The sequence below is a fragment of the Parus major genome, chromosome 18, assembly GCF_001522545.3.
Source record: "Parus major isolate Abel chromosome 18, Parus_major1.1, whole genome shotgun sequence".
NCBI classification, from domain to species: Eukaryota; Metazoa; Chordata; class Aves; order Passeriformes; family Paridae; genus Parus; species Parus major.
Window position 1 is genome coordinate 6,130,013 of NC_031786.1, and position 14,641 is coordinate 6,144,653.

General features: G+C 45.8%; 1 protein-coding gene across 4 annotated transcripts in view; it reads left to right on the forward strand.

Moving 5' to 3' along the window:
• TMEM104 (transmembrane protein 104) overlaps positions 1-14,641 on the forward strand; it is a 44,193-nt gene that overhangs the window by 25,685 nt on the left and 3,867 nt on the right. For all 4 annotated transcript variants that reach the window (XM_015646029.3, XM_015646032.3, XM_015646031.3 and 1 more), the window contains exon 9: positions 3,180-3,273. In XM_015646029.3, the coding sequence (XP_015501515.1) occupies positions 3,180-3,273 (94 nt within the window). The remainder of the gene's footprint in view (positions 1-3,179; positions 3,274-14,641) is intronic.

Here is a 14,641-nt window from a genome sequence, read left to right on the forward strand (position 1 = left end):
AGGTAGAGGAAGTAGACATCTTCCTGCTAAGCACTGTAGTCACTTCTCATCCTTTTGGGATGTGTTTTTAGATAAGGTTTCTGGTCTTGGGGCTGTCCTGATGGTTGATGGTGAGATTAGCTCTAATCCAGGGACTGAGTTCTTGTTCTCATGTCCTGGCTCTTGGTGAGAAACTGGCCCCTTTTTCCTGCCCTGTGCTCAATCCTGTTGATTTTCACAGTTTCACTTCAAAGTTATGTTGATCTGGATGTTTAATGTCCAGTTCTGCACAGGCCTTCTTCTTCTAAGCGGTCCAGTGTGTTCTGTAGCTTCCTTTCCTAAAAGTGGTTGGCACAAATCCCTGCAAAGCAAGGCAGTCTCATCTCATTGCAGGCTTTAGCATTGTTTGTATTGATCCATGGATATTCATCTTGGATCACTGACACATCACTAGTGTCAAGTAGAAAAAATAATAAATTTCTATTGTACTAGAATTAATCTCTCTCTTGGCTCCTTTGGACCATGATCTGGTTAAGAACAGAAGACAATGATCATCCTAAAGGATGGGGGGGATCATTCAACCATTCAAGCACAATTTATCTCTTCTCCATGAATTGAGCAGTAATGGCCAGAGAGGAGGAGTTAAAAACCTTGCTGGATGGATTTGGTTGTTTAAGATGCTCTGAGGACTGGAGAAAAACTGCAAAAGGTGAAGGACATCCAGGTTCTTCTAGTACCTAAGGATGCTTTTTGATGCTTTTCAACAACTGAGCCTCAAATCCACCTTGACATGTCTCCTTTCCTCTGTGGGCAAGGCAAAGCTGGGTTTCAGACCCAGCTGCTATGGTGCTTAGTGATTTAGTGTCAATCCTTGCTATGGTTTGAGGGGCTATTTTGCCAATTGGTTCTGGAGCATTCTCATTTTCAGCAGACACCTGTTCCTTAATTATCACATCCTTAATTATCACAGTCCATCTCTCTGTGTTCAGCACTTTCTGACACAGGAGCTATAAACTGATTTGAAGGGAGGTTGCATTGAGCAGTGTTGGGACAGAAGGTGGAAAGAAATTAGTTATAAACTCAAGAATACTTGCAGTAAGACATTTGGTGTCAACTTTTGTTTTGCTTTGGGCCCTTGCCCTGCATCACTTTTCAATCAAAGGTTTATTTAGTCTGCTGGGGATTGTTCACTGCTCTGGGATGGAGTGGCAGTCCCTAGTGGGCAGGAGAGTGGAGTTAAGGTCCCAGTTTGAAGAAAGGAACAAGAAGGAGAAGAGTAAAAGAAGGTTTGTAACTGACTGATTTGTTTCTATGTTAAAACCTCAAGTCCCATAACTGTTAAACCTGATTTGGCTCTTAGTCTTGCCAGTTATGCCTGTGGCATTGTATTCTGTGTGATTTCAGTGTTTCCTCCAACAACCATCAATTGCTTCACAAATCTGAATTCTGTGCATGCTTCCTGTCCTTTTTATTTTAGTCTGAGCAGTAAAAGCAAGAGTTGGTGTAAGCAATGGTCTCTGATCAGAATATATCCCCACCAAGCAACATGTCAAACCAAGGGTTCTCTCCCCTGCTCCCCTTCTGGGTTTACTTTTGTCACCTGAGAATTTTTGTGATGCGAGGCATTTCCAATTTGCCTTGCAGATATTCTGAAACTGTCTCAAAAAAGGTTTCTTGGGGTTGTGCTAGTCTTAAAATAGCTTGGATTCTGTTCTGTCCTGACTCTGTTGAGGTTGACAGAGACCTTGAGGCTTGGCAGACCTGCCCCTTTGAGTCCCAGTTCTTCATTTCTGGTGACACCTTTTCTTGTGCTGCTTTAAGAAGTCATGGAAAAGAGCAATGTGTAAATATTAATGTTGAATATTTGTCTTTAAAAATCTCTTTGGGATACTCTACAAACCTGTGCTGTTTGTGTTGTGGCTTTCTAAGCGTTGCCTGTTTACAGCCTTTGAACCTGTTAGTGTATCACTAGCTGGTGCCATCCCATGGAGGACAAGCAGGGCTCTCTTCTCTAACACCCATTTAGTCTCCCTCTCACTCAAAGTAGCTTCTTTCAGTCTAAGTTCAGACTGCAGCCAGGGTCTGTTTCTTGCAGTGAAGCCTTTTCTCTTCTCTCTGGGGTAGATAAGGCTCAAGTGCTGCTTAGTTCCTGAACAGAGGTGACAGTGCTGCACAGGATGTGCCACCTCTGGGCATGGGCTGATAGCATGATTGCCTGGAGTGCTCTAGGAGGTGCTAGAAGAAACTCTCATAGGAAGCTGTGCAGTCCAGATTCCGAGGATGGATCTTTGTTGTATGTATTTTGCAGCCCAGCTGGAAGAGATGCAACAGACTGGTGCTGCAGTGTACCCCAATTTAATTTGCCCCATCCCTGGAAGTATTCAAGGCCAGGTTGGACAGGGCTTTGAGCAACCTGATCTAGAGGAAGGTCTAGAACAAGATCATCTTCAAGGTCCCTTCCAACCCAAACCATTCTGTGATTCTGTGAAACACTGGTCTCTTAACAGACATCCAAGAGGGCAGTGAGGAAGTTCTTCATTGAAGAGCCTTTACTTTCCAGACTGAATTAAGTTCTCTCTTAGGAGTATCTGATGACTTTTTTTCTCACTTTGCACAGGTTTTCAGCTTCCAAGAGCTGAACTGTTACACTGTAGCTTCCACTGTCAGTTTTTACATGTATAAAAAACCCTCTATGTTTTACACTGGTGCCTTAAAGCATGGAGGAAAAAAGCTCTAGGCAGAGCTCATGCATTGCTGTTGAGCCTGGGATATCCCGAAGCCACCCCATCAATGTTAATGGAAGCAGACTGGTGAGGGCTATTGCTATTCATACCTAAACTGAGAATGTACTTGGGCAAAGAGGCCACAGTTTAATATTTAATGTTCCGTAAGGCTGCACTGAGAGCTTTTACTGAAATGTGTCAGTAAAGGAGTGCTGTGCAGTGATAGCAAACAGCTGAGAGCCAAGAGGATCCTGAGCTCCACTTCTGCCCGAGGCATGTCCTCTGATACCCAACAGCTTACTTGACCCCATGTCTCAGCCAGCTTAGCTGTAAAATTAAGCAACAAAGAAAGCTTCATGACAAACGGACATGTCTAGAGGTAAATTTTCAATGCAAGCTTTGTTGTCCTGATAAATTCATCTTGCTGGCAGAATTTCTGGTTTTTAATCTAATATGTGATTTTTGTTGTCCTTTCAGGCAGCATTCACGCTCCTCCTGGGTCCTTTCACCTTCTTCAATGTGCAGAAGACCAAGTATCTTCAGATCATGACGTCCCTCATGAGATGGATAGGTGAGTCTTGGCAGAGGCTCGGCCACCTCTTTACCATTGATGGAACCTGAGTCACGCTGCTGACACTTCTCTTTGGCAAGATCTTGTTTGGAAGCAAGTGCTTGTCAAAACAACCTCTTTGAGGACAATTGTGCAGGCCTAATAAATCTTTGAGGAGAAAGGTTTTAGTCTAGGATGAAATTTCTGATTAAAACTAAACAAATTGTTCTCAGTCAGACATGGCTGGTAAATGAGGTTTTAGTCTCATTTGTATGAGGGGCATAAGAGGTTTGGCAGAGTTTCCTGTCTGGGTCCTTGCAGTGATACCCACCAGCTGGAAGTTTCTCATTCTCACAGAATATGCACAATAGACTTTGGACAATCTTTGTTTTGATCTGAGAGGAAAAGGCATTTCTATCAGACTTTCCACCCTTAGTTTTATCATCTGCTTGCATTTATTTTCCTCGGTTTTCCTTTATGGCAGGATGTGCTCTATAGGAAACCCCCAAACCAGGAAGTCCTGCTCCCAGGGGTTCTTTCCAAAATATTGCCAAGAACTTCTGGGAAGAGAGATCAGTTCCTTAAGGGGGAAGAAAGACATTACTCCTTTTTTTTTCCCCCAATGCCTTTGTCATTCAAAGATGCAGCTGCCTCATATCTGGCTTGTGTGTAAATGCCCTTAAAGGCTGAGAGGTGTGTGTGGGTTGTGCAGATTTATGTTCATGTTTGTCTATTTTTGTGTCTCCTAGACAGAGTGACTGATACTCAGGGCTAATAAAGGGCATTCCTGCAGGTTAACAGTCTCCTGGTGTGTGAATCCAGACCATTCAGACACAACTCTGTTTATACCTATCACTGGAATAAGAAGAAAAGCTGCTTCTCTAACTGTTTTCCATTACACACATACTCTTGACCTGGCTGCAATTGGGTATTGTCTTTTCTCTGTGAATTCATCCTCATTGGAGCTGGGTGGCAGTCACTGCAGAGAAGTAGAGATCCTCTGTTCTACAGAATTCCTGAAATGGGGTTAAGCAGTTGACACTCAGGAAAATTAAGTTGGATTTTAAGCTCTCAAGTCTCAGATGTTGAATAGTTTGAGTTAATAAATCCTGACTTTGGATGGTGTGAAAATCCTCAATGCCTGTTTTTCTCCTTTGTTGTCTGAGCACATGAAAGGTTTGAAAACCCCCCCATTCTTCAGAGAAAGAGGTTATCTCATTAAGGGGTACTAAAGGAAATGAAGAAGTTTTGCATGGTTTTTTTTTTGTTGGTTTTTCTTTTTTTTTTTCTTTAAAAAAGTGATCTCTGCTCAGCTGACTGGCCTGATTCCAATCACTCTGCCTCCTCTTTCCTGGTAAAGACATCAGTCAGACCTCATCCTGTCTCTGTGACAGTCTGATGCCTGCCTTATCTGCCATTGCTTTCCCTTTAGCCAGCTCCTTCCAGTATGAGGATTGCTAAACCTTGGCACGATGGCAGAACTGTTCCTTTCTTTCATGGCTTGATGGAGAGGTATAAAGGCAGTGTTTGGAGAAGTGTAGGGGAAATTCATGCTTTAGCCTGATTGATTCCTGCATCAGCACACTGGGGAACAGCTGCCCCAGATAATGATAGTTAATGACCCTGACAGCACCTCAGTGGCTACTTAGAAGAACAGATTCCATATGTGTACAATGAGGGATAGATTTATTGGGAAAGACAATTTGTCAAAAAGCCATGTGATGCAGGGAGCAGAGAAAAGCTCTTGCTGCAGATCCCAGGGTAAGGATCAATCCCCTACTGCTGAGATTTGTCAAGCTGGCTTCTCCCATGTCCTCACATCACTGCTGTCCCCTTCTCCAAAAGCAGGGCTGTGAGTTAACACAGGTTGGTGTTTAGAGAGCTTAGATCCTAAAGAATGGTCTTGGGTAATGTTTTATGGTCTTCTGGACTTTCCCTGCCTGCATGCCAATGGCCAGATGTGAACTCTTTGTCCTGGTATGAACTGTGCTTTTCCTTCACCTTCCTTGGTTTTAGCCATGTGGTGTTGAGGGTGGTTCTGCAAAACATTCTGAGCAGTAGAGCAACACTGCAGCTTCCCACCTACCTGTTTATGTGTGGAGGAAAGAAAACCTTCCCATGTGGACAGTGGCTTGCTTATTCAGCTTACGTGTGCTCATTGGCTCGGTGTGGATGGGAATCTGACCCATTCTTTGCATCATGATTTGAAAAAATCAAGCCTCCTGAGCTGGGAGGTCAGTAAAGACTTTGTGCCTCCCACAGGACCCATCACAGACCCTTCTTCCCAGCCCAGTGGAAAGTCCCTGGATTTCAGAGCAGAGGAGGCTGATGTAAAGCAGCACTGCCCCAGGTGTACTGGTGATTCAGATGATAGCAGCTGAGAGGATGGTTCTTGGCAGCAGAGAGAGCTAGCTGTGTGTGAAGGTCATTTCTGCTGGTGTTTGCAACAGTGTCAGCCTTGCCTTTGAAAGTTGCTTTCCCTCTTTCTCCTGATCTAAGTGATAATCAGATGTCACCAGCCTCTTCCAGAGCCTTGTCCTCATCAGAAGCAGCACATTGGCTATCAAAGCCTACAGCAGTTTCATTCCACACCTCACAGATAAAAAAAATTCATTCTCTCTCTGAAAAATAGGCTTAAACACTGGGATCTGAGCTGGAAATTAAAAATGGGCCAGTTCAAAGAATGTGGAGATGTTCCAAGGATCAGCCCTTTATCTGGCGTCCTCCCAGGATAAGGGACTAAGCCAGGACAGGCACCTCTGAAGCCTATAAAATGAGAAAGCTGAAGGAGGAGCTCGCAAGCTCAAGTGTTGTGCTGCTTGAGAGCCCAGACAGATGGGTCCTTCTTGTCTGGGCCTTTGATCATGGACAGCTCATCTGGAAACAAGGCTGGCATGGCAAGACACTTCCCTGCCAGGATTGATTGGAGCACAGAGGGTGGACCTGTGTCTCCAGGTGGGGCTGGTGGCAGAGGAACCGAGGAACTGAGCTGTTGCCAGTCATCTGAAGAGTAGCAGCTTACACACTTGGCTGCAGAACTGATTGTCACTTGGCATTGGTGAGTGCCAGTGGTTAAATTCAGTGCAGCAGTTGGTGCTTGAACTGCTGGCCTTATCCTTGCTTAGAGATCTCTGTACTCCAGGAGCTGGCAGATGAGTAAGGCTTTGCCTACCTGAGTTCTCATCCCTTTCCCAATGCAGAAGCTCTTCAGACTGCTTTGTCAGCCTTTTGCAGATACCTAATCTGCCTTGGGAGATGGAGCAGAGGTACCCTAAGGGGTGCAACAGGGAGCCTGCCTGCTGTGCTTCCCTGGAGAAAGGGCCAGTGAACCAGTGAAAAATCATTTGGTTTAAATCCTGGCAATGGTTCCTACAGTGAAGCATTGTTTTGATTTGCAGTTAGAACTATGTTGGCTCACCCAGCTTTGGGGCCATGTGAGTACAAATTGTTCCTATGGGGTGAGGAGGGTCCTTCCCCATAGTACAAGTCCTGCCTTCCTTTCAGCTCTCTTCCACCTCAGCCTTGGGAAAGTGTAGAGCTGTCATTAGGTCAACTCCTTTACCAATTTTGGAGCCTGTTTCCAGGCCTTTTACAAAGTTACTGGATCAGGGCTTCTTGCAGAAGGCTAAAGCCATCAATAAATGTAGAGTTGTTGGTATTTCCAATTCTGCTGTTTGGATTCCAGACACTTTTTTTTTTCTGGAGGGTTTAAATCTATGGGGAAGATGGATTGCTCTCTAAAGAGAGTTGCTTATCTAGCTGGTTTTTTTCCCCCCTCTCATTTCTTCAATCCTGATCACGTGAGTGCTATTAGGGGTGAGCTGCTGAAGGGCACAGCTCAACAAGAGGGACTGAGCCAGGTAAATCCCATGCACCTCTCACAGGAGAGGGGATACAGCTCACTGGGGCACAGCCCTACCTCTTTATTATTGGATTATATGGGATAATAACTGTCTAGCAGCATCATGGGATAGGATATGGATTAGGAAAGATAACAAAAGGACAGCACTTGGTGGAGCTGAGCAGCAAACACTGGGCTATTGTGTATTAAGCAGCTAACCCGATTAATTGCAGCCTGTTGCAGCCCAAGATGCCCAGCTCTGTAGGTGAGGACTGCTGGCTCTAAAGACATTGGTAGTGTGATTATTGCTGCTGTCTTTAAATTGTCTCTGCCAAATGTTCCCAGACAGCTCCCACGTGGGGCCTGTGCTCTGTGTGCTGCTCATGATGCTGTATTGTAGTTATTAGAAAGTATTGTATTTTAATGAAGAGATAGTTTATAGAGTAATAAACTTCTGGGTTTGGTTGAACAGGCTCAGTTCCCTCTCCCTGTTGGATCACACCACATCTATTCAAGTAAATGCAGCCCTTGAGACAGAACCTTCCCAGCCCTGTCCAAACAATGATCTCACAATTACATGCTCAGGAGTAAAATCTCTACCCCAGCTCTTTTCCCTGTCCAATAAGATGGAGGGAAATAAGACAAGAATTGCTGGGAAGTCTATGTCAAACCCTTATTTTCTCCATCCCATCCCCTTCCAGGCTACTTGGTAGAAGGCTTCTGGGGCAGAAACTAGGAAAGGGCTGTCCAGAGCATGCTAGTGGGGCTGACTTTCTTTATCTTGTGGTTTCTCAGGTAGTTCTGCTCTTTCCATCAGAGCCCTGCTGTTTACAGCACTGCTCTGCAGAGAACTGGTCTCAGACCATCTCACCTTGCGAGCAGACTCAGGTAACTGTCACTGCCATCCTTAGCAGCAGAACCACCTGTGCTGCAGAAACCTGGAGTCACTGTGCTACATCCCTTCAGGTGCTGAGACTGACAGGTACAGAGGAGGCTGATTTAGGAGGTGGTCACAGTTATCTGAAGTCCTGAATTTCCAGTCTCCTGCTGAGAAATTAGTCTGCCAGTGCCCACAGTCCTCAAGGTAGTTGGCCTCTTTTCACATCAGAAATTGAGCTTTCTGCAAATAGCTTAAGGAGGGATCATTGTGATCTCTGCCCCTCTCCTTTCACACTGCAGGGCATACAGGAGGATGAGGGAATTGGACTGTAAATCAGGACACTGTTGCATGTTCATTCCGACAAGCTGCTTCAACAAAGTTACTTCATGTTCTTATATCCCTTTTGGAGCAGATGAAGCTGCTGCCAGAGCCCAGGGTAAATAATTCACTAAGAGAAGTGAATATATTTATGAAGAGTTAGTTAAAATGCTGTGCTTCTGTCATGCCTGCTTTTGGAATTGTCGGCTGAGGAGCTCATTTCAGTGCTGTTTGTGGGGGGCAGTGGGGTGAAGCAATGCCTGTATGAGAGAAGGAGCCTTGTGAGCTTCAGACACAGATGGAGAGTGATTTGCAGTACTGGACAGGACCACTGAGATCCTGCCTGAGGAGTGATGCTCCTGAAGAGAACACTTTTTTCAGGTAGCAGGAGACACTGATGGGTCTGAGAGCTGAAGAAGGGGAGTTGGAAATGTAAGGGCCCATTCAACCCTGCAAAAGGGTCTGGATGACAGTGCCCACAGAGGTTTTCAGGGTGGGGCTGTGGCATGAAAAGCTGTTTTCTGTTCAGAGTGGATGTTGGCAGAACAAGATGATAAAAAACTTTGCTGTGCAGGGCCCAAGGCAGGATGGGCAGGATGTGGCTGAGTCTGCAGAGCACCTGGATTTCACAGGACACGCGTGCTCTGCAGCCAGTGCTTTCCAAAGCATGCACAGCCATAGTTCAGGCTCACATTGACACCAAAGTGTGTATTATTCCCTTCTCTCAGAAGAGTCAATTCTGACATAGACAAAGAAGTGACTGTCAGAGCTGATAGGCCAAGCCAGCAGCAGAGCTGAGAACAGAGTCCTGTTCACAGAGGTTTTATAGTTCTTCTGCTGAAGGTGACTGGCAGAGAGAGTACCATAAACTACGTGGGTAATTTTCCATCAGAAGCAAACAAGCCTTGCTGGCTGCTCTTTCCTTCCCATATGTTGAGAAAAAACATCTGTGATAAATGCCCAAGTGCAGGGCCATTTTTCCCCTGTGAACTGTTGCTGGTGTGCAGATGTCTGTGGGACCAGCTGATGTGGGCTGAGATGGGGTAGCTATGCTGGTTTCATGACAGCCATTGTTACCACATTTGGGGAAGCTACTTGTAAATCTTGGTTATGATGTTGCAAGCCTGATGAAGAAAAGCAGGGAAATTATGCCCTTAGAGCAGAGAAGCTCCACTGAATTTTGGGTTGCCAAAAAGCCCTGGTAGTACTTGTTTAATGGAATTTCCCTTTGTGGAGAAAAGGAGCTCCACCTGGCCCAAGGCAGCAGTATTGGAGTTGACTGCAGCAGGAACAAGCCAGGCCTGGGGGAATGGAGGTGCTTGAGAGGTTTATTTTTTGCCTTCTTATTGAGTTGTGTCACACTTCTGTGTATGAGCAACAGTCCCCTGCCATGTGGACCCTGCCTCAGGCTTTGGGGCAGGGAGGGTAACACTTTCTGGGCAAGTCCCTGCTCTCCATTAGAGGAGGGAGCAACAGTTTTTTGCTCATACCTTTCTTCTGGGAAGTAATTTCCCTCCTCTTTTCCTTCTGATGTTTCTCTCCAGAGAATTGCTGTCTTCTATGAACGTATCCATCTTGTTTCCACACAGTCTCTGCACTCATAAATCCTTCATCTTCCTAGAGATGGTGTTTTAGGCTCTGTCATTGTCAAATCCATCCTTAACTACTCCAGCTCCCACATCTAATGGAGCAAACCTGGTTTTCATGTTACCTCTTTACTGTCAATTCATATAGAAACCCCCTCTGAAGGTTGGAGAATTTAATCAGTTGCTGCTCTGGAAATTGTGGAGGACTGAAGGTCATGAACAAGTGGCAGGATATAGCTTCTGCAAGAGAAACTGGCTAAATGAGTTTTAAATTTAAAAATCAATGTCTTAATTTCAGATACTTTGTTCTGCCAGCATGTTGGACTCCATCTGTGCTTTAATACTTTGAATGCCACAGGATCCAGAATGCCTGGTGGTTCCAGAGTTGCAGTGGGCTCTTCAGCTTGCTCACATCACTGCTGGAGGGCAGCAGGCAGCTGGCTCTGAGAAGGGGCACTAACATCCTAGAAAGACATCAGCAGGGAAGTAGACAGCACAAGTGTGAGGTGGAGATGCAGAAGGTAGCACTGACTTGGCATGTTCCTGGGCCATTCAGTGTGTATAGAGCAGATGCTCCTGTTTTTATGCCCTTTCTATGAAGGAGCTGCCTAATCTTAAACTAAATGAGATCTGTTCCTCTGTTTAAGAGTGGTCTGCTGTGTTTTGACTTGATATAGGATTGAGGTGGGAAGAAATCTTTCCCTTTCTAAAGAAACTGGGTTTAGGAAGCTCCTGAAAACATTTTCCTCTTGGAATCCATCATGCTGCTTAATGTGTGAAAAGGGAAGCAAACGGTGTGTGTTGGGACAGGGTGATCCATTATCATTATTTCCTGGCATATTGATTCTCTGCTTGGACAGGAAAGCTCTGTCACACCGTCAGCCAGTGGTGACTGATGGCCCTGCCACCAACATGTCATGGCACCAGCTCAGACAAATGGCTGGGGGGTAGGGGAGCAGCTAGGCATGGGGTGGCTGCACACCACTGCCATCCCTGAAAGGGGTGGCAGGCAGGCATGGTGATGTTCTTTCCAGGCTTTCATTGTAGAAGGAGGAATGGGAGTAGGGACAGGACTGGAGAAGATGTGAACATCTCACAAGTACCATGTCTTGCAAGGATGCAAAGGGGGGTTAAACCAGAAACTCATTCTGAGCATTGCTTCTTGCAGGAACCTACCATGACAGGGCAAAAAAATGTGTTTGAGGCTTGGACTTATTTTCTTTTCTGCAGTAGCCTTTCTGCAGAGAGATGAAGCTCATGTACAAACACCATTTTTCATTTACAGAGGTGTTTTCTCTGACTATGTAAAATGATCCTTAAGCTCAGAATGGCTAAATTATCTTCACTGCTTCTCTGCAGCTCTGTTATGTTTCTATCAAAATGCACAAAAATGTATTTCTTAATATCCCCAGACTCCCATATTTCCCAAACTGTACTACTTTGGACATCAGCTCATCCATATTCATCCTTACTTCACCTGCAAGAACCAGAGCAGAACTGCCCTCTCTCTGAATCAGTGTCGGAGTCAAGCAGGAGAGGCAGCAGTAGCTGACTGCAAAGGTTTGCTTTATCTGAGAAGAACATTTGTTCCTCAAATAGTGAGGGAAGCAAAGAGAGTCTGCAGGAGAAGCAGTTGGATGGTTGGAATGAGATTCATCACAAGTTTTCCTTTATGGCATAGCCCCTCTTTTATTTTTTTCCTCAGTCTTACTTAGATCCTTCACTAGAGATGATGCTCAAACATCTAGAGCAGACAAGATGAGACAAGAAGTGGCCTCTATGCCTTGCTGACTGCCAAACCTGTGGTGTGGGGGCTTGGAGTGGGTTGTACACTGTGGAAAAATCAGGACAAGCAAAACCCTTGATTTATAAAAAACAAAGCTTAAAGCAAATTTTTCATGTTACCAACTAACAATCCATAGTGCCATCACTGTTGACCTTGCTTTGTGGCTCTGGGTACTGTTGATCATGGTCTGAGGGTGTTTCATCCCTAGAACACATTGCTTGTGTCCTCTGTTCTGTGTGGAGAGGAACACATCAAGGTTTTTTTGTGAATCCATGTCTTCCTTCACCAGGATCCTTGTGGTGAAAGAACACTGTTGGACAGCTGATGTGACAACAGTAGGTGACATGAAATAGTGTCGTGTGACTGCCTTCAGCCTGCTGTCCTGAGCAGGGGATGTGAGTGGGAGCTTTGTGTGTGCCTGAGGATCCTGTGCTGCCTCTTTTCTGCTCAAAGCTGCCTGTCCATCAGCCTGTCATCTTCTTTTCATTTTGACTTATCATCCAAACCATATCTAGGTTTCAGAGTTTCATTTTTTGGCTCGCCTTCTCTCAGGGACAGAGAGATAAATTTGACAGGCAAGTGTTTTAGCTCACCACTTCCAGGAGGGAGGAATTCTTCTGCCTCAGGGACTGAGAGAAAACAACCATGGGGCAGGGCTTTTGTTGTCCACTCTGGGGCTGGAATTGTGCAGGGGAGGTATCCAGTTTACCCAGCACCATTTCTTTCAAGGATCTAGCATCTGCAGAGCATCAGTTCTCAGGCAGGGGAAACAGAGCTTGCCTTGTTGGAAGCAAAACTAGTTTGGATCTTAGTATTGGATCCTCACTCCTTGTAATATTAATAAATTTCTGAAATGCATATTTAATGAAAAACAAATGTATTAAATTCTAGTTGCTTAAGCCAAAGGCCATCCATCATTTATGGAATCCACAAGAATTCTGTTCCTTCAGTGTTCCCTGCCAGAAAAGCACATGCCAGGGCAGAGGAGAGTCTGTGGGAGATGCTTCAAGGATGGGGTTCCTGCCTGAAAGTTCCCCTGACCTGGTCCTGTTGGCACTGGTGCAGAAAGTGGGGCTTTGAGCCAGTGGTGAGAGTGGGCTTGGGGGATGGAAATGGGTCACTCATTACTCTGTTGAGCAGAGCATGAGGAGATTCACTGTCCAGTGTGCAGGGGAAGAGGTGTGAGACTCCTGAGTCACAGCCCACATACAGGAGCAGCTCAGGATGGGGCTGCGGAGCCTGACCACCTCTCCCAGGCAAGAAGGAAAGGAACAGTCTCAGCACATTTCCAGAGCTGCCCAACCTGCTTTGCCTTATTACTCAGGGCATCTTTTCCTCTTCCTTGTAGCCTGTGCAGCCCCAGGGAGTGCAGCCATGTCACATCACCTGGAACACAGCTCTTTCTGGGTCTCTTGCTGAGCAGATATGGCTGGCAAGCATCTCTTCTCCGGGGAGCACTGGGGGAAGCACAACAACTGTACCCCTGTTCACAGTGCCCCTCACCTGCTGGGCTTGAGTGAAGGCAGGGGGAATTGCACACTCCCAGAGCAATGAGTTGCCTTCCATAGCTCTCTGTGACTGCCCTTGGGGGAGGAAATAGAGCCTAGCACTCCCAAAATGACCTGGCCTTGTGGTACTGTGAGGGAATGGATCTGCTGCTGTCAGTGTGGTGTTTGGGAAGGGCTGGTAGATGTGCCCTGTCACTTAAAAACAGTTGGAAGCGAGAGGTTTCCTGAGGTAGGACAGGATGGAATGCAGCATGTGGCTTGGGAAGGGTTCAGCATAGAGCTGGTGTTTGCTGCAGGGGAATGTGAATTTCTGAGAGAGGGTTTTGGAGAGTGCTGAGGGTGTACAGGAGGCAGTGTTCAGTAAGGTTAATCTGATCTTGCTGGGCACAAGAGAAGCAGCATTCACTAATTAGTTTGTAACTATTTTCCCTAGTCCCATCCCTGGCAGGGTTTCCCATCTCCAGCCACATGTTGTGGGGAGCAGGGCTGGGCACAGAGTAAGCCCCATGGTGAGCCTGCCCAGCTCCTAGCACTGGTGCCAGCCTCCTCCTATGAACCTGAACTGTGCACTGCTCTGTTTAATTCCACTGGATTTATATTAATGACATTGGTAGTTTTCTGTAGTAGTTGTCTCAGCATTTTGTTGATTTTTTCATTACCTGATAATTCATGGCTCTGTTCCTGTGCCTCAGACTGGTGCAAGGACAGCTCTGTGCAACCCACCCATTGCAGCACCAGACTGTAAATCTCACTGCTTGCTGCCCTGCCAGGCAGGTCCTTTTCTACCCATTACTTGTTAACTCCAGCAGCTGATGATCATCTTTTCCAAGTTGATGCAATTTTTGTGACTCCAGAATTAGTTTTCAGCTGCTTTTATATGCCATGCTAGGAATGAGAGTCTCACAGTAACTGCTCTGGCTCAAATTTCCACCCCCAGAGTAATAAGGGCATTAGCCCAATCTCCTCAATTCATTTTTTCCCTGGCACGTTGTTATTTGTAATAAGCTTTGTAAAATGTTGTTAAGCTTTTTCCTGACAAAAGTAAAGGGTAGATGAGCAGACTTTTTGTCTAGAAACCATGAATTTTAATAGCAGTCTTTCAGTGCTGCTTTAGTCCCTTCCAGACTGGCTTCTACACCCTGGGATTAGCTACAGACAGCCTGTTCCTCCTGCTCAGGAAATGGCTGGCTAGTTCTTGCTCTATCATGCTTGACAGATCCCAGGGACAGGAAAGCTCGCTAGTAGCCGCTGCTCCTGTGCACATAGGGGAGGTCTTGAAAACAACAGTCCAGGTGGAAATGTGCAGGAATATTACTGGGGTTGACTGGAGCCAAGTCAGAGCTCAAACATCTCGCAGCCTTTTTGAAATTAAGATGCTTAATCAGTGTGTGTGTGGCAAAACGTCTCACATGGATGTGAGAAGCATCCATGGACCAAAGCCCTTGAGGGCTTAGGGTTCACCAGCCATGT